Raw genomic sequence first — 20,360 nt, forward strand, 5'->3', positions numbered from 1 at the left:
CAATAAAAAAGAAAGGAAAGAGAAAGAAAGAAAACTACGTCAGGCACAAAGGCTCATAGCCTGGCTTGCCCACCTTGGCCAACAGGGCAAGTCATTCTACGTTTTCTTTCTTTCTTCCTTTCTTCTTTGCTTTCTTTTTTTTTCTTTCTTGCTCGCCTGCTTGCTTTAACTTTTTGGTGTTTGTGTGTCACCATCCTCCAATCTATTTATAATGACGTGCGCGGCAATTACTCTTCCGTAATTAAAAAATACCCCTTACACCCAAAGAAGCAGCATCACAACGGAAATTTTCACTCTCAACCATTCTGCTTTTTTTCTAGAACCCAACCTAACACACAAGTCTCACTGATTGACCAGGCCGTAGATTGTCCCGTCGTCGTCGGCGGTGGCACCTTCACCAGGATTGCCGGTATACGTGCGCCAGTAAAAACAAAAGAAAACGTGAACGATTGGTCAAAGAAACCACAAACCTACGACTAGGACATAAATATTTTTCCCCGTTCATCGCCTACGCGGTGCTTCAGGTTCTGATTGTGCGCGTTAGTTCTTCGTTTTACGGCACCCCGTGTTTCACAATATGCTTTAAAGCACCCGCCGTTATTCTTGTATTTTGAGTTGTTGTCGAAAGCAAGTTGTAATAATGAGTATGGTAGGCATTTTTTTTTTATGACTGAGAAACAACTCATGTGTCGATAAACTAGCGCGTTGATTAGTCAATACATCTAAGTGATTAAGAAATAGAAAGCGTTAGCGAGAAAAGATGAGGGATTTAGGAAGTTTTTTGAGGAGCCCCTAAACAACCTCCAGAGATAAAAGACGAGTGCGTTATCCTTTGCCGGCGTTTCTCGTATTTCCCGCACTATTCGGCAAGCCGGCAATCCGCTCTCATTGCGTCGTGGGGAAATAAGCACTTGACTGGTCCAAATACGAGATATTTCGGATGCTAATTGTCGCCTACATGTCCTGATTTACCGTGTAGTCACACGCTTGTTTGGCTTCTTCTATACAATGTCGTTGCCCCGCCGCAGTCTAGTGGCTAAGGTACTCGGCTAAGGACCCGCAGGTCACGGCCGTATCGAATCCCGGCTGCGGAGTCTCTCATAATCATATGGTGGTTTTGGGACGTCAAACGCCACATATTAATCTATAACATGTCATACGCCATTACCTAATTTCACTTCGTTTTGAGCGCTTTTTACTGAGCAGCACGGATGTGCAATTGTGCGAAATATTGTTGGCCTCAACGCTTGTTGCTGATGGTGTCACGGGGTCGTGAAGTTGACGAAGGCAGCAGTTGCTGTGTTTAAGGCAAAACTACTTACTTGGGCGAACCTGCACTCCAGAAACGAAAAATAAAACCGAAGCAATACTCAGTGTACAGTGCCAATTTTTAGGAAAAAAAACATCGGAATTCATGGCCTCGACACTCCGGCGGCTGCTAGCAGTGCGTTCAAGTGGGAGCGAGAGCAACCACAGCCTCCTATCACGCCATCTCGAGGTGAGCAAAGCAAACATTCATTACTGATATGGAACCAGTGGCAGAATAGCACCCCCTCCACCTTCAAGGTGATTACACCCCTCTTGCATTGTTCACTTTGATAGGGGTGAAAGTTGCTATCTTTCTGCAGGTTCCATATCAGTAATGACTGGTTGCTTTGCTCACCTCGAGATGGCGCGATATGAGGCTGTGTTTGCTCTCGCTCCCACTTGAACGCGCTTGCAGCAGCCACCGAAGTGCTGAGGTCATGCATTCGCGTGTTCCCTTTGCTAAAAAACGACACTGCACGCTGGCGGCGAACAGAGTGTTCGCCGTCGTAAAGCGAACTAGCGGTAAAGCACGTGCGCTTTTATGCATGAACTATTGAATATTCTAGCGTCGGTGCCTGCGTAAGCTCTTGAATGAACTAGACTATTCGTGGCCTGCTCGCATATCTCAACGGAATGATTTTAAGGGCACAGGGTAGGCCATATGGGTCCCATGCATTTTTGTTTATTTTGAGGTGCCTTTTTCTCGGTGGCTAAAAGGAATATTCACATAATCCATGCAGCCATCATTTTCCCAAAATTTACGCTCTTTTACTGAAGTGGGTTTAATAAAATCTGACTGATATAGGCATTTTCACAACATTTTAATCATTATCATCATCATCATCATCAGCCTGGCTACGTTCACTGCAGGACAAATGCCTCTCTCATAATCCGCCAGTCAAGTCAGTATAGTGCACCGATGGCATAGTGGTTGAGTGTTAGCCTCGCGCGCAAGAGGTCTGTGGTTCGAATCCCGCTGCCATGCACTTCCCAACTGGATTTTAAAAAATCCGCGTGATGATGGAATTGCATTAAGAAGCCTGGGATGCAGCTTCACAAGTGACCACCGCTAGTAACGTACTCCATCACCAGAGAAAGATTGGCCACCCTGGTGCAGTGTCGGGCCACTACATCCCACACGCATACGTCAAGTTTTCAATCACGAGGCCCTAAATTTTGAATCTAATGGCATCTATGAAAATTTATAACTCAAAAAATATAAAGTGCATAATTTCAACTCTGCTTCTGTAAGTGTAGGCATCAATATGACTGCATGAGTGAGAGAGATAGCGGGAGGAGAGGAGAATTGTAAGTCATTCAAGCGAAAGATGAAAGGGGTTATAAGCAACCAAGGAGAATTATTCCGAAACAAAAAAAAAAGAGGTACGTAGTTCCGCGAACGCCGCCTGCTGGAAAATTAGGCGTTAGGCTGCAACCATGGAGCAGGCCTTATTTCGAGTTCGACGTCAAGATCGTTTCCGTGGTTGCGTAAGTTTTGCGGAAACGCCGTGTTCTTGCACAACGTGGAAACTAGTCAAGTTTGAGAGTTTTGGCAGCAATGATTGATGTAACTTTCGCAAGCTAAGCTTCCGCGTTTTTTAAATATTTATTTTTGGATGATTTCGGTTTAGCGTCAGTAGGTTGCTACATACTTTCCTTTTCTTTGTAATTTTGAGACAGTTGATATTTTTTTTTCACATCAGTCTTAATAAGTATGCGTTCCAAACAGCTGTCATGCTGAACTTGACAGAATGGGCTTTCTTTTTTCATTTTGTTTTTCTTGAGAGGATCCATTTTCGTTCGAAAAGAGCTGCGTTATATCAAGTGAAACGTGTCCTATACTGAAAAAATTAACCAAAGCAAGGTTTCACTTTCTTTTTATTCGTTGAAAGTAATCGCGCGTTCCATCGATGATGCAACGTGTTAAACTGCTTATACTACCGCTCTGTGGTGTTCCCTTAGTTTAGTGAAGGTCCTCAGTATTCACATTTTTACCGCCCTATATATCGTAACACGTTAACAATGTAACAAAATATCACACTGTTTCTTACGCGTTGGTCTAAGGCACCTCCAAGACGATAGACATTTTGCTTTGTTTCCGAGATTACCCCGACCCCCACTTTGACCAAGCAACGGTGTCATTGAATGACGTCATCATATGACGTCATACAACGTTCTGGTGACGTCATGGTAACGTCACCGAATTAGGCGTCATGTGGCGATGACATCCCACTTTGAAGTTTTTTGCATTCATCTCGTTCACACCTATGGCCACTTGTCTGCTTCATGAGGCATTTGAGGCTTTGTCAGCACGGTTTAGGATAAAGAGGCAGAAGGTGACACGATCGTGACTCATATCGCACATAATGGGTTTTCGAGCTCTCCCAACGAGTCAATGAATACTCAGGGCCCGTATTCAATGAAAGATGCCGGCAGCGAAACAGAAAATTATCGCAAAACACAACTGTACCCACGTTTCCCGCTACTTTCTTTTTTTTTCTTTTATAAAAGGGCTGCTCACCATCCGCTTGCATAACAAAGGTTCTTTTCTTACCCCGTCCGTCCACGTTATTCCTGCATTACAGAAAATTGCTTTCATCACGCAAATTCACACGCATTTCCTTAATCTCTCCGTCTATTTTTTTTTCTTCCTGCTAACTTTCCTTTTGTCAGTATTTATTTATTTTCTATTTTTATATATATTCATTTCTTTACGCTTTATTGACTTTCTTTTTATTGTTGTTTCTTTGTTATCTTTTATCCAACCCCCCTTTTTTCTGTTTTTTGCTTTCTTTATTTCTTCTTGGCTACTTTATTTCCCCTTCCTTCTATTTGTGACTTTTCTTCTTTTCTGGATTTCTTTGTATATTTATAATTTTTTCTATTCTTTTTTATTCATCTTTCTTTTCTTTCTTTCTTTTCCCGTACCTTGCTTCTTTTTTTTTTTTCGCCTTTTCATTGCAATTCTCGACTGAGCGTTTCCGCCGAGTGCACAGCAAACTTCCGACCAGAAGTTCCCTCTTCTCCTCCTCTTAATTCCTCGAGCAATTAAGGTGGTGGTGGCCTCATTTTAATTTAGCGCTCGCACTCAGAAAAAAAAAACCCGACAGCGAAATTATCGCCATCTACTGGAGGATCTTTATTCACGCACTCCTAAAAAGCACACGTACAAACAGCAGGAAAAAAACAAAATAAAGCAAGGAAAGACAACCGGGCTATAACGAATGAACTCGCGCATTAACTCTCGCCAATATCTGTCCTATACGGACATCTTTTTCCCGCGAGAGGCAGTTCATTAGGGCTAAACGAGAAATGCGTCTTCACCGTCGATGTCTTGGATGGCTCTCGACTTGGCCCTGAACTACGACGAAGCCTCTGTACGACGAGGCGTCTTTCTTTAGAACGTTGTTTTGTGCACTTACGCTCACCGCGGTGTCTATTTCTCTCTCACACGCACTCTGTCAAAAGGTCCCTCTGAACGACCGAAGGAGCTGCTAAATGACGAGCAGCTTCCTGGATTACTGGTTTTATTGCGTCCGAGCTTTGGTTCTTATCAGCTCTATTCTTCTTCGCCGTCCATTAATTTCGCTATCGCGTCTTTTCTGGGTATTATTAAGTGGAATCGCGGGAGCAACGCTGTTCCTCACGGAAGTTGCAACGTAATGAGAAATCAAAAGGTATAAAAGGAGGGAGAACAAACGCTCGATGCATGTAATGCAGCGAGTAAATACGGGTCGCATTGCCATGGGCTCGAGGTCACAGGTTCGATTACCTGCCGTCGTGGCCGATCGTGGCCACATTTTTCGATGGGAGTGAAATAGAGAGAGGCTGAGAGAAGGGGAATACAGTGAGATTAACCAGATGCAGCATCCGGTAGGGTACTTCGCAATGTAGAGTGTAAATCGGGTGCTGGAAAGGGAGCAGTGAAGGGTGCTCAGATTTGGGTGCACGTTAAAGAACCCCAGGTGGTCGAAAGTTTCGGAGCCCCCCACTACGGCATCTCTCATATTCATATTGACGCAAGGCAAACGCAGAATTCAAACTACGCGCGCTAGTTCGTGCGCCCCCCAAGAGACCAGCGGCTTGATGATGAAACAAGAAGAGGCCGTGACGGCGCGCGCCTTCTTAGCGCGGGATTTTGATGAAAAAGAAGTAGTGCACCGCTCGAGGGTTTCTCGGAGATTGATCCCCTTTTGCTGATCGCCTGTTAGGAACGCCGCTACATTTTCTTTTACTTTTCGGGCACAGTTTAGCCCCAATAAACAGTTATTCGTAAACCATTTGGATTGTACGTAACAATATGGTGGTTTTGGGACGGCAAGACCCCACATATCAATTAAGAGAGCAGAGAAAACTCATGTGCTTTGATTTTAGGTGTACGTTAAGGAACTCTGATGGTCGAAATTCCCCCGAGGTCTTTCCCAACTAAGGCGTGCCTTGTGATAGCGCAACAGTTTTGCATGTACAACCCCAGAAAAGTTGGTGGTAATTAGAGAAATACGAGTAACAGCTGTGTCGAGAATCTTATACCAAAGGCCATCAACGTTCCCCGAAAAAAAAAGTACTCACGATACGACTGTCTCAAATCTTCTTTTTAGCCGCGGCAAAAAAAAAAAAAAAGATAGAAAGATTGACCGAAAAAATCTGGACTAGACAAACACGATGCGCGAATCCACATCAGTTATGCGGCACTTGACGGCAAGTCCTAGACTCGAAAGCGGACGCATCAAAAAAGTGAGAAACATTGGTGCTGTACATTTCTCACTTCCATTAGCAATTCGCCTCCACGAAATTTCTTGAGAACGCTATTTTGCCTATCTATAGCGAAAAGTGTGGCGTATGGGGTGCACTTGTATGTGTTTTGAGGGCATCTTCTCTAAATGCCCCAATGTTCCTCAGAGTGTCGTCTTTCTATTTGTGTGTTCATATCTGAGTAAAAAAATTGGGGACCCTAAATCTTCGTTTTTAGGAGATGAACGTGATAGTGGCAACCTATATTCGTAGTGCGTACTTCAAACACTTAGTGCATGAAACCTGCTCGAATTCGCTATGCACCCACTATAGTGAATGCATAGCATAGTATACGTAGCCTTAAGGGAATAGGCGCAGTGGCGTGTGTGTCTTTTGTAGTGGGGTACCGGCTTTCAACCACAGAGCCGTTACGGTGATCTTATATTGTGACACCCGGTGGCGATGGACCCTTGACCACGCATTATTGCTGCAATATTTCATGTTGAGTTGTGAAGCATACATACAGGACGCGTGCGTTTGTGAAGCATGAAAGCTACTTTCACTATATTTCCAAGCAGAGGAAGTTTTTTTTTCTCCTGTTTTCACAAGAAGAGACGTGGCTGTGTGCTAAAAAAAAGGCTTCTTTGCGGCATGGTCAGTAAACTGTTTAAGATGCAAGAAGCCAGAGACTTTAGAGCACTTTTTTGGACTGCTCAGATACAGTTTTTTTGTGGGACGTTTTGCAACGCACTTTAAAAAAAGAGCTACTGGTAACACCGTACGGATGCCGCTATCTCCCAACATCAAATGATGATGGAGTGCCTCATGACATGTTCATGTTACTGCATGGTTTTGCACAGTCTATGGCAAACCCGAATGACAGTACGCTGCAAGCATATTAAGATAAAATCTTCAAGAGAGAACTTCATTGACAGTATGATCCCAATGCGCCAGGTGTACATTGAAAAAGCCGAAGAAAATCATTGGCTTTTTCTATTTGATGAACTCTCAAACATAAAGTGCTTTTAAATGCCTACGTCTGCCCGGTACTGGCGGATGCTTCCGAAAATGATTTCATTGTGATGTGTTGTATCATAAAAATGTGTTGCTCCTCGGAAATAAAAAAAAAGAAACGTAGCTGTGTGGTAGAACATCCGCTTGCCGCGTAGACGACCCCGGGTTCGATCCCCTCTTCGACACAAACGACCGTGGTTAGGTCCCCTTTCTGTTTCCGGGTTTTTTATAATTTTTTTATTTCTATTGTTCTTGATGTTTCGGTGACACATAAGAGGTGAACCCTTGCGTCGTCAATGATTCTGATGGATGGTCTTTCGAGGATGGGGAAGAGTTGTTGCCAGAGCCACGCGCTTCGTTTGTCGTGCATCGTTTGCCAGCGGTCTATAGACTTCACTTCAAAGCGCTGCGCTTAAAACTAGTGTGCTTTTTTATTTTGATTTCATGTGATTTGTGTTCTTGTGTTTTGTTTTAGTGGCTTTTTTGCATTTTTGTTTCTTGTCTTATTTTCTCCAAGGCTAGTTCATCAACCAGGAACTGCAACTTATTTCTAATAAATCAAAGAAAAAGAACTCAAGTGGTTTTTTCTTTTAATTTCATCTGCTAGACCTGTGTGGAAAAAAAATACGCTGTAAACCTGCAGTGCTTGCATGATGATTGAGACTCCCTTCACGTAACCTATGAATGAAATGATCAACATACAACAAATTAACAGCGGAGCGAACACTTAAAAAAATACTGATCCACCTAGTATTTTTGTATTTTTTTAAATATTCCGGGTGTACCACACAAAAGCTCCGGACAGCCGGAGTGAAAAACCCGCAAAAAATGCTCCGAAGGTGCCACGAAATCCCTCCGGCCAGCCGGGGTATTTGTGTGGCGCCGCTGGAGCAGAATTTAACGCCCTTTCGCTCCGGTTGTCCGGAAGGAAATGTCAGTAAAAAGTGCTCCAGATGTGCCCCGCAATAGCTCCGGTCGGCCGTAGTTAAATATCTGTTAAAAGTACTCCGGGTGCACCACGCAATTTCTCCAGCCAAAAAAAAAAATGCTCAGAAGGTTCGTAGCTAAAATTGCTCGAAATATGGGGGACGCTATAGAGGACAAGCGTTTTACTCCGACCTCGGAGTAATTTTATTTTACAGTGTAGTGGCTTGAACCCCACCGTGGTGGTCTAGTGGGTAAGATAGTTAGTTGGCTGCTGACTCGCAGGTCGCGGAATTGAATCCCGGCTGTGTTTTTTAGAGAGAGGTGAAAATGCTGTATGCCCGTGTGCTCAGATTTGAATGCACGCTAAAAAAACCCGTGGTGGTCGAAATTTTTGGAGCCTTCCTCTACGGCGTCTCTCATAATCTTGTCGTGCTTTTTGGGATATTCAACTGCACATATCAATCAATCAATCAAGGTTGTGGGTGTAGTCTGCCTTTCGTCTGATCTGAACAATACCAATTTCATTTTGCCTGCTTGAAGCATACCACATATAAGCGTTGCGAATCACAAAAAGTACCCTTATACCCTTACATTCATATTTACGTCAAAGAGTCCAAGGATTCGTAATGAAATCGGTGTCACGGACTACAACGCGCCTTATAACCATACCTTGGATTCATTGCTTAAAACTGTTCAAATAATTTTTTTCAAAACTTCCGCAGATGGAGCGATACTTGTCACTCCTATTTCAACATCCCTACTTTTGAAGTCACTATACTCAACTTTGAGCGCTGGCTGTGGCGCGCGACGATATTGCGATATTTGCAAGGCGTCGCGTTAACATCGCCCACGCTTCTTTCCGCGATACCGTAGGCCTCCGAGCGTGAGCGATTTCTATCGCCTGGAGGGCAAAGTGGGGACGACGTTTTCGTTGCACGCCCCTTGATTCTTCCGTTTCGCGCTTTACCTTTTTTCATGCCTGAGTGCGTTTACATTGATGCCCGGAGTTTCACTCTTTCATTACACCCGCTCGCGAAATCTACCGTGCCGTTCAATAGTCGCAGTTGCGACGCTTTTTAGCTCTTTTCTTTTTGTCTCATATTCGCTTTTCTCAAAAAGATAGCGCTTAGTGACTTTCCTTCCACGGTTTCTTTTGTCTCTCCATTCTTTTCCTTCTTATCGCGTCCACGCTCTAGCCTCGCCACTATCGCCTTGTCATCACTTATTCACATTCAGGCATCTGCCACCGGTTTGACGCGAAAAAATGTTGACTCAGCCTTCATCATACCAGACAGCTCGTGTAGCATACCCTCTGCCCACCTTCTGCCCTCCACCCACTTCCCTGTCGGTGCACAAATAGCTAAGTTTGTTTTAAAATTCTCTTTAGATGGCGGCGTACACAAAAGAAGACGTTTCAAAAACACAGTTAGTTCACATGTTTTTTTTTGCGCATCTTTACTTGCGTATATGTGTGCGCTTAAAACGATGAAATCGAAGCGAGGTGTTTACCGCAAACACGCAGCAGACGTCCCACTCTTTTACCTGTTCGCGTGTGAAACCAGTGGAAGGACGAGATTTGTATTGGAAATACGATCTAGTGGCTCTGCGTTTGCGTGGCTCCGAGCTGAGGAAAAAAACAAAAAAAAAACAGCTAACGCAACTTTTTCGTCTGCTTTTTTTTTTGTGCTAGTGGTGGGGTTTGAAAACCCGGCCGTGGTCATTTACTTTTTCTCCGGTTATAGAGCATTGCGTTAACAACAAAGGACAGCATCGAAAAGAGGTATAGGAGTAGGCGCATGAAATTTACACTTCGTTCGAGAAGAAAAACAAAACTCCGTGTTTGTATAAGAGCTTGCTGAAGGACACTAGTACAACAGCAACAAAAAGTTGTAAATGAAGTTTCTTCTTCCTTTCTTCTTTTTCCTTTCTTCTTCTTCCTTTTTTTTCTACCTTTCTATCACTTGTAAATTTTGTACTCGACTTTTTTGTGGACACTGTTGTTGCTTCTGTCGGCATGGCCTTTCTACTATACTCGGCGGAACAAATTATGCCTCACCTCATTTGCATGTGAAGGGTATACCGCGCACGTGTCAGCCCCGACTATATACCCTGTGCGCATGCGCTATTGTTCCGGCGTGTTTGCTCACTCGCGAGTGCCGTCGTTTAGAAAAACAGGAAAGGATGGTGAGTGTAGATGAGGAAGAGACGGTTTGAAGTTCGCTTCGCCAAAAGCGAAGCAGTAAGCGGATCGCTTCGTATACAGCGCTGCCAAGGTCAATGTAAATAGGTCGCCAAAGTCGGAACGAAAAGTGTTCTGAAACCTATTGCGACAGGCATCAACAGCCGCGTGACGATTGAAGCGTGACTAGGTGAGGAGGGGGGGGGGGGGGCAAATAGCTAAACGAAAAAAATAACTAAATGTTTATTTTATAGTTTAAAATTCATTTGTTACATAAAATTAGTAGATTGCTTTAATAATGCTTTGGTTTTCGGTATGTGGTTGAGTGCCCAATTATTTTGTTTGGTTTCAGAAACAGTGGGAACATACAGGCAGTCGGTGACATGAGCTATCAGATATGGCAGATACTGGCGATAGGCTATCAGAGCTTGTGTTCGGCGTGTTCTTTGGTTCGGCGCATTGCCAGGCCAACGAGGTACCGCTCACATTTCCGTGGTGATTTCGTGCATACCTTCGATTGATTGTGGGGTTTAACGTCCCAAAAGCACCATATGATTATGAGAGACGCCGTAGTGGAGGGCTCCGGAAATTTACACCACCTGGGGTTCTTTAACGTGCACCCAAATCTGAGCACACGGGCTCGTGCATACCTTCAGAAGTTTGCTTAATCTTTATGTGCGTTTTTTATATCTCGGCTAGCTCACAGAATGTGCAGATAGCCGCTCCCGTGACTGCCGACTGCTTTCGCACGGCCAGCGTGCCCTCGCCTTTGGTGGCTGTGAACGCGACAGGCTAACCACGCTGTACTTTACGGCTGCCAAAGCTATATCTTCAAAACTGCTGTCTCACTGCAGTGGTGTTCAAGGATTCGTCAGCGTGAGTTTCCGAACTGTTATGTTATTGTGCTCGAGAACGGTTTTCTCACAATTGTCTCGGCGACGTTTCTTGTGCACATTGCAAGTACGTGATTTGGCTAATAAAACAACTCTGCTTCCTCAATATTTGTTATTTTTGTTTCTTTTCTCACTCGCGTGCATTTAGCGAGACACAATTAAGGTGCAATAAAATTGCGAAATAATAAAGACATGTAGAAAGTCAGCAATAAAGAAAAACTTCAATTTCGCGCCTTGTAGGGCAAATGAGCGACGTCGCTACGGCTTCCGATTGTGACGTCATATTTTACTTTTATTTTTATTTTTTTGCCGTTAGTTGTCCCCTTCTCACGTAGGTGGCGACGGTGGCAACGAGCCGCCGACTACGGGACACATGGGCTTCTATGAAAGTTACGCTACCTCGTTTACATGTACAGCTTGGCGCTGCTTCTAACGACTCCCAGCAGTGCTCTAACGCCCTACCATACAAGAAAACCACTCCATTCTTCTTAAATTTACAGAATCAGTTATAACCTGCTTCAACTGCCCTACTGTCAAACACCTTTACAACTGTATCTACAAAAGCGTATACATTTTATTTCGTCTATATTTACCGGGCTACCTTAGCGCGTAAACTCCGAAGTGTACTAAACCATTGGGTAAGAATGTTATTCGCCTGACCTCATGGACGCGGGTTCGATTCTTTGCCCCACCGGCCACATATCTATGGCCAGCGAAATACAATAAAACGCCCGTGTTTCAGAGAACGCTATGGAATTCCGGGTGAACAAACTTAAGCAGAAGTGCCAGGATGTGTTTCAGTAAAACTCACAGCTGGGTGAGTTGCCAGGATGTGGCGTGCGCCTTATATTGGTACCCTTATCTGGTGAAACGTGGTAGTTTATTAAGCAATAAGGTTTTCTCCTATAATAATGAAACATGCATTCATTACTTACATTGTCAGCAATGCACAATGGCGTAAAATTTATATTGAATCATCGTGTTTCATGACGCCACGTTGTTGTTGTTTTTTTCAAGCTCCCGATTTTCTATGCACATAGGTAAGAGGCAGAAGTGGACTTGACAGTTAAGCTTGATGATACAAATTTACTCGAGACATAAACTAATTAGCGTGAAAAAAGACAAATGAAAAGTGTGAAGGAAACCGGGCGAACCCTGTCATTTCATTAAGGTCAAAGTGAAGACGGGAGGCGTCCTGTTTTCACATTGTCCACTGTTCTTTTAGCGCCGAAATTTTGTCTCTGGCAGCAAGAGGCAACGAGGCCTCGAGTTGGTCACCGAACGTCGAGTGTAACGATTTCGAAAGCATTGTCAGTAAACTTTCAGAAGGCGCATTAAAACGTTCAGGGTTGGGACGATGCGTTAGCACACCTGGACGTCCCGTTGCGAAAAGTCAAGGTTCCGTCGATGGTGGAACCACGGGAACAGCATTAAGCTCGGTCATTGTCGAGAATTTCTCATTAGATAAGGAAGTGACTCGCTTACGCAAACTATATCGGACATGTCCTGCGAACAAAGGGACTTGGAAGCCTCATTAGCGAGCACAGCGACATAACCGAAAGGAAGGGAGAAGGCAAGAGACCTGAAGCTCTAGCTGTCCTTAAACTTGTCCGGTGAAAGAATACACGCGCGCAGCATACGACTTTGGTCGTTTTCTTATTTCGTTTCTTGTTTCAAGCGGTGACGAGGATATTTTCAGCACTGCATGGCTTCTCTCGAGAGCACCCTCCTTTTGGAAGTTGTGCCCATCTCTTATCTCTGTCCGTGGCCTCCAAGATCAGCTCCAGAGGCGCACCGTTGACGCGCGCTGGGAGAGCTAACCGCAGAGGCCGTGCTCTTTTTGTCTTTGAGTGCGTCGCATTAAACAGTGGTGCCTTGCCAAGTCTTGGTTGCGGTTGTCTTTTTTTTTTTTCCTCGGTAATTACGTTGATGCTCCGCGTGTACCACAACGCGCTCCGACCTCTGCTCTTCGTACTATGCCCTTTGCGTATGAAGAATAAGTGTACAATTTCTTGTCTCGCCTCATTTTTTGTTGTTTTTTCATTTACAGAAAAGCAAGTTTGGTGTAGCCCTAAGCTCTATCTCTAGGCCACAGGTTGCATGAATGCGGTAAGGAAGGTAAATGTGATGATGTGTAGGGTGGTAAGGAGGCAGAAGAAAATGAAGGATAGGGTGTTTATTAGCATTTTTTAAATGTTGTGGCGACCTGTTAGCTTCTTCATGATAGTCACGTCTCACTCAGTCTATTACTATTGATACAATCCTTCTGATTCCTATACAGGGTTCTCTTTTCTTAACGTGCCGTTCTCAGAGTCCGCAATAACATCAGTTTTAGCTATATAATCCCTGTAATTCTTTTTCACCAATATTCTGAAGGTTTGGTGTAAGCCAGCAAACCTTCATACCAACTTTACATCAGCCAGCTTAACTTCCGTGAGCATTGCTACTCAAAGACTCAGAATGATTCGCAGCCCACGGGTCTTTTCAGGTCAAAATCCATGCATTCCAATACAACGCGTGTGTTATAAAACATACAGTCTGCGTCAAAACCTTATTGTCCTCTAAGTCTGAGAAAGCTTCGAATTGTGCATCAAGTTTCATTGTAGTTGGTAGAACTGCGCAGTACATGTTAGTACCTCAGTTTTAGGCGTGCGCAGGGTTCTTCCTCTTCATACAAGGGGGGGGGGGGGGGGAGGTGAATCAAGCTGACTTTGCATGCCCCCCTCTTCCCCCGTTTGCTATTGCATCAACGTAGGGGGGTGGCTTTGTGCTCCCCCCCCCCTTTCTGTGCGCACACCTATGTAACGTCTTATAGAACAGCCTGGAAATCTGAAATCAAGGCTGTCTACCGAAGGAGCGCAAGTATTCAGCTTTTTGTTGTGTACCATGGTCCCTAAATTTGTGAAGCTGAGGGCTCACAGATTGAATTGGCGGCGTCACGAGTGCTACGACTGGTATGCAGAGTTGCTTGATGTAACTGCTTCGTGTTGCCGCAAATCTGGCCACTCAAGGTGATGCAACTTGACTCCAATTGCAAGTGCAAGAGTAAATGTTACGCTAATGGCACACGGAATAAAGCCGGGGGAAACAAATTTATATGCATCAATTAAAGAGGTCGTGAAATGTTTTTCGAAGATATTCAACTACATGTGTATTCAGAAACCTGGCCGTCCATTCAATACTATATACATCGACTCCGTTCATCCTCCGGATTCATTTAATAGCTACAAAAGCACAATTTTGATTCCCCGCTCACCTTCTCCTCAGCTCTACAGCTGACGTCACATTAAGTCAGCGAATAAAAAGTTTCTGTCGTAGACAAAACATGGCAACGCAGTGATGTTCGCTGAACCATAGTTGACGGAGGTTCGTATCACCATACTGTTTCAATCGCAGTGCCGTAAAGCCGTCACGAACGTTGTTTCCGCTTTGATTAGTTGAGCGCCACTGGCTAACGGCGCACACAGTGTGCACAGCGAAGACAAGCCGCCCAAAACAAACCGTAGAATTCATCCTATAACGCAACCACTAAAGAATTGCACCACTTCCCGCTAAAGGGAACCATGCTAAAAGGAACAATGCTGACGGAGAAGCTCAGCCAGCTGGCATTTAGGTACATCGAGGTATATTAAGCCGGCTTACATATAAGTACATGCAGGTACATTTACCATTTAACCCGCAAGAATATTCGCACAAAATTAATTTTCACGTTGCAAGAAACCTTTGATTTTAGAAACATAGCAGCTTAAACTTAAACACCTTCAGGAACATTTAACTAGCGGTACATTGAGGTATATGAAAAGCCTGCTTACATTTTGGGTACACGTATAGACAGTAGTGTATACTGAGCATGTAACGGACATGACTGATTATACGAGTTAAGATCAACTTACAGTGTACGGGAATCTGGTGATGCTTTGAATTCGCAATGAAACACAGTCGTCTTTACATCCTACTGTTCATGAAAATACGTCACGCTGACTTAGCTGCCCTCCTGTGATGCGTTTTGGCACAATATATTGAGTCGGGGCTCAAACACTGTTGTTAGAAAAATATCCACTATACGCCACGCCACGGAACTTGATTGGGAGAGGCGATCTTACACTCTTTCTGTTTAATAGCATAGCTTTCCATTGCAAACTTTTTTTTTTAAAGAAGAGCTATGCCAGCGTGTACAATTTTATATGTTCGTGTCTTTACGTCTCAAAGGCACGACATTAATATGAGACTCGCCATGAGTCCAGAATACATTTCACCTCTCGATCGATGTTCCTTAACTGCGTTCAAGTGCAAGGGCGTTTTGTAGCGCTACACTGGCTGAGGATGACCACTTTCGCGTAGTTTATCAATAGCCATGCTGTGTATGCCTGAGGAGCTGTGACGTCGCAATGCGCACTACTGGCGCGCTGGAGAAGGCCTGGAAGCTCCTGGAGTGATGTGTCACTAGGCTTGACTCACCTGAGCTCGCGCGCTAGTCGTGCATCCGTCCATCCGTCTATCCGTAGGTCACGTATATGTATGCCCTCGTATATCTGAGCTAAGTCACTGCTGTATTTTTACGTTTAGTTCACAAGTATGCATCAACATGCACTGGAAATGACACCCACGTCATCTTGCTTACCAGAGCTACACGTACCTGTACCATACCATGCCGTGACTTCATTGCGCTTGAGCCCTCGGATGAGAAGACCCAATTGGTACACTGGACCCAATCAGCAGGAGACCGTGAATCGTTTCCTCGGAGTGAGCTTATGCTGAAAGCTCTATAGCGTGAACTTACGCGACCGGGTGAATTCAGTCTGCCCTCTGCACAGCCCGCAATGTTGAAGCACCAAATCCTGCTCCAGCAACATTTTCACTCAAATAAAAGAGATGATTATGAGCGAATTGGATTACATGAAGATTTCCACAGCAAAGGTCACGTGTTTCTGAAAGAGTCACCCAAGGGCGTATAGCGAAAGTAAGGCACGAAGGGATGTGACTTCCGAACTCGACTGCTTCCGCAAATGCCAACTGATTGGCTGCGAGTAGCGTGATTTGTACTATGCGAAGAAGCTACTGGGCGGTTCATTTCCCTGTACCGGGTGCGGAGGGCCAATATCGCCTGTGGGCACCCCATGGAGTGCAAGTTGTATGTGGCGATCTTTGCTAGGGATTCTTCCTCCACGCTCGTGAGTAATCTTGGCTGTATACAGGAGCTCCTCCTGTACGCTTCCAATTTTTTTTTCATTCTGTGATTGTGTTTGGGTCTTTCTTCGGCAACGCCTAATAATCCCTTACGCAATCAATGCGTACATGTTAAACCCAAGAGCAAGTAAATAGTAGAGTCTAAGTAAAAGTAAAGATAGCATTCAAGTAAAGACGAGAATTCCGGCCTAGGAAGGTGGTAGCCACTTATAGTAATGACAGGCGCAGTTGAAAAAATGTGTTAGGACCGAGATGCTAGACAATGAACTGTCGTTTACAGATGGTAATAGTGAAAGTATTAGTTGTGCTACAATCGTGAAGCTCCTGAAAATAGCGGCATGTATCAATGCACGAAATCGTATTTGATATAATCACATTCGCCGTCCTATATATCCTAAATATAATCGGACAAATGACCCTAACTTCGTACAGTCTTATTTATTTCTCACAACTTGGACTCTATTTATGGCTACGAAGTACCAGAAACACATATGGTGCTTTGGAGACGTTAAAACTCATAATCATAGAGAGGTTTTGGGACGTTAAACCCCACATATCAATCAATTGGAGACGTTAAAACCCCCCATATCAATCAATCAAATACCAGAAACACTTAGAGTTTCGAAAATAACGTTTTTATTCGGACATCTTCAGCAAGGAAGGGCGTTCGTGTATGTAAAAGCAAAAAAAATATTGTAATCAAGCTCAGCTATGAATCAATTAAGCTAGTAATCATTGTGGTTGCTCTTCTGACGCTACTGTGAAATCGTCCACTACGCGTTTTGATGGAGAAACAGGGTGAGGGGAAATGAGTAGTAAAATAAATAAAGGAAAAAACTCTTACTGAATAGGGAGCACAAATCTTTCCTGTACTCGGAATTGAAGCAAAGCTGAACACTGGAAGAAGTAGATGAAGAATGGTATGATCTTGAATCCCGTCAGTCAACTTTTATCTGCTTACGCCTTCATAACTACATCTATACAGAGAAAAACACAGTGAGAGAACTTCATCCAGTACTTCCGAATGAAAAATGGGCTGTTGAAACATTTAATTTTTTTTTTCGCTCTAACAAATGGAGAAGTCTTTCACGACCTTCGCGTGAAGACCACCGCTGTCCAGCCGAAATGAAGCCTCGGTATGTTTAGGCCTCCCCGAAATCTCCGCAGCTCTCATTGTTCACGGTCCTGGGACGGCCATCCAAACCGCGGGAGCTTCTGCGATGATGAACGACTCGCGTGCTTCGGGCCTTTCCAGCCATTAGTGCTGTATCCTCCCTTTGTTTACCTGACTGCGCCAAAATGCTCCACGCGCGATCCGCCCTTGTCTCGCGCAATCGCGTCAACGCCAACAACGCGAGAGGAGAGCAGAGTCAGCTGTGCTATGCTGTGTGCCATGACGACCATCGGGTTCCCGCGGTTTGGTCATTTCGATCGCAACGTCAACTCCGACTGCTTTCCTTCTTTTCCACGTCACATTTGTTTGTTCCTGCCTCGCATATAGATCTTCGGGAAGTTCGAATTGTCAGACCACCTATGCCGAATTCCCGAAATGACTCATCCGCACAGAGAGTCCCACAAAAGGCCGTGTTTTTGTAAGTGGTCAAACTTTTCGGATCTAACACTGCAAGCACCGTCCTGGTTGGTGATTTCATACTGTTCACTGTTCTGCATTTTTAAATGCCTTCAAACCCCGGCTACCGATACAAAAACACCGAGAGAGACGTTGATTGATTGACCGCTCGAGTCCACTTGGCGTCAACAAGCTCGAGCTATACTGTGCACGTGCCAACCCATTGTTCGTGGTCATTGTTTCTTTAACAAAACCTGTTTTTTAGATAAATGTGCCCACTTTATATATAGTGGCTTCCACCTGAACCGCATCATATGTGTTCAGCGCAGTGCGAGTTATTCAGCTAACTGCCAAGTGCAGGGGGTGCTATCGCGCGCTGCAAGTATTGTAACACGTGGACATGGGTAGTGTTGGAGAAACCGGCGTGGACGTTGGAACATAAAGCTTGCGAGATGTACCTTTCATCTATAGTATCGTTGAATACCGTTCCGCTCAGTCGAAGCGAAACCTGCTTGAAAGGACCCCATCTCATGGCTTGGATGAATTCTTGCACTTCTTTCAGATGGTCGACGTGATATCTTATCGAGAGCATTCGACAACACTCATATAGTGCTATACGTTATTCGACACATCAATATGCCCTCATCCCTATATATATATATATCAGGGACTCTTCGCTTCAACCGCGGACTACGAAGGAGCTTTTGACGCCTTAATGGGGGGCAGATAGGGTGCCTGTTAATTTTCTGTGCAGTTTACAATGAACTATTCACTGCAGACAGACAGACAGACAGACAGACAGACAGACAGACAGACAGACAGACAGACAGACAGACAGACAGACAGACAGACAGATAGATAGATAGATAGATAGATAGATAGATAGATAGATAGATAGATAGATAGATAGATAGATAGATAGATAGATAGATAGATAGATAGATAGATAGATAGATAGATAGATAGATAGATAGATAGATAGATAGATAGATAGATAGATAGATAGATAGATAGATAGATAGATAGATAGATAGATAGATAGATAGATAGATAGATAGATAGATAGATAGATAGATAGATAGATAGATAGATAGATAGATAGATAGATAGATAGATAGATAGATAGATAGATAGATAGATAGATAGATAGCCTCTAACCTGCATCTTGCCATATCGCAGCATCCCCTGTCGAGCGCTGCACCAACGACCAGTACCAGCGCTGTCTGGAGTCCCTCGAGAGTGTGGCCAAAGGAGAGGACATCACTCTTGTCACCAGCAAGAGGGAGCTGCACCACGTCTGCAGGTGTGTTTAAGGTTCCTTACATGACGAGTCTAACTATATTGTCGCATGATAGCGTAGACATGTGAGTATAGGGCTGCGGTGACGATGCAAAACAGGGGGGGGGGGGGGGGGAGACGGAAAAAATGCAGGGCGGTTAACTAAGGTCGATTGCAACCTAAGCTTATAGGCAAGATACAACCACAATCGTCGCCAGCCCACGCCGAGAAAGTTAGCATGGGAGCCCCGCCTAGCTGCATACGCTCATTCACATGACGTCAAACACCACCTGCATACTTTGAGGTAGGTGACTTTCCTGTAGAGGTTCATGTTATCTTTGTGGAGCTCAGAATAAAGTACTTTCGTGTTAAAAAGAGAAAAATTGAAGGTTGTCAATAATTAGGACAATTTACATGCAAGGTTACTGCACTTGGGTACATTAAATTCGTCAGGTATTCAAAGTTTTTCGGAGTAAGCCCCCTAATGGTAACTCAGGCGCCAGTGCCTACGCAGCTGGCAAGCTTGACAATCCACGCAGTGAGTAAAGGACAAGCACTGCGTGTATTTTGTTGACATTCATTCCTCCTCCCACGTTCAAGCGGAATTTTTTTATTTTCAGTAGATATCAGATGTACACTCAATACGTATTTCTGCCATCGCCGTCATGTTTCGTATAAAGCTCAAATCGCTAACATCACCCCCACCCGTGCGCGCGTCGTATAGCGATGAGTTTTGTTCAAAATTCAACGTTAAATCTAGCGCCACTGACGTGAAACCTGAGACAGGAGCTATATAGAGCACCTAGTGATTCCTGTTCGTACAGTTCACAGTGACGCGTTTACCGAACTGTCGATGACGCCATTGTTTGGGGTAAGCATGTATAGGGTTGTCGCAGCACGAGTCGGATCCCCTTGAAGAGATTCGCAACCTGGGTGTGCGACATGTACGCTACTTTTCACTGCTCTTTATCGACTTCCTGGTTTTTACGGCTGTTGAGGTCTACCTGCCGTTTGCGGAGAGTTACGCTATGCTTCACCCTTCGGGTGCAGCTCAGAAGTCCAGGCGGGATGAGCAATCATCGGCTTAGCAACGGCGTGGTGCCTTCTCTAGCCTGGTGTCGCAGTCAGAGACTTGTTTCCAAAATAGCTTTAACCATTTCAAGCTACTTATTGCTATTACGTCTTTGCTATTTCTCTTATTTATGACGCTTCAGAGCTTCTTCCTCTTCCTAAATTTGTTTTAAACATTGCTAGCCATGTGTTACGCCTACAT

At 44.4% G+C, this 20,360-nt stretch overlaps 1 protein-coding gene across 1 annotated transcript in view; it reads left to right on the forward strand.

Annotated features, from left to right (window-relative positions):
* LOC119161644 (uncharacterized) overlaps positions 1-20,360 on the forward strand; it is a 142,500-nt gene that overhangs the window by 74,715 nt on the left and 47,425 nt on the right. Inside the window, exon 2 of the mRNA XM_075889344.1 lies at positions 18,989-19,112. Coding sequence (XP_075745459.1) covers positions 18,989-19,112 — 124 coding nt within the window. The remainder of the gene's footprint in view (positions 1-18,988; positions 19,113-20,360) is intronic.

This window comes from Rhipicephalus microplus, chromosome 3 (genome assembly GCF_043290135.1).
Source record: "Rhipicephalus microplus isolate Deutch F79 chromosome 3, USDA_Rmic, whole genome shotgun sequence".
Lineage (NCBI taxonomy): Eukaryota > Metazoa > Arthropoda > Arachnida > Ixodida > Ixodidae > Rhipicephalus > Rhipicephalus microplus.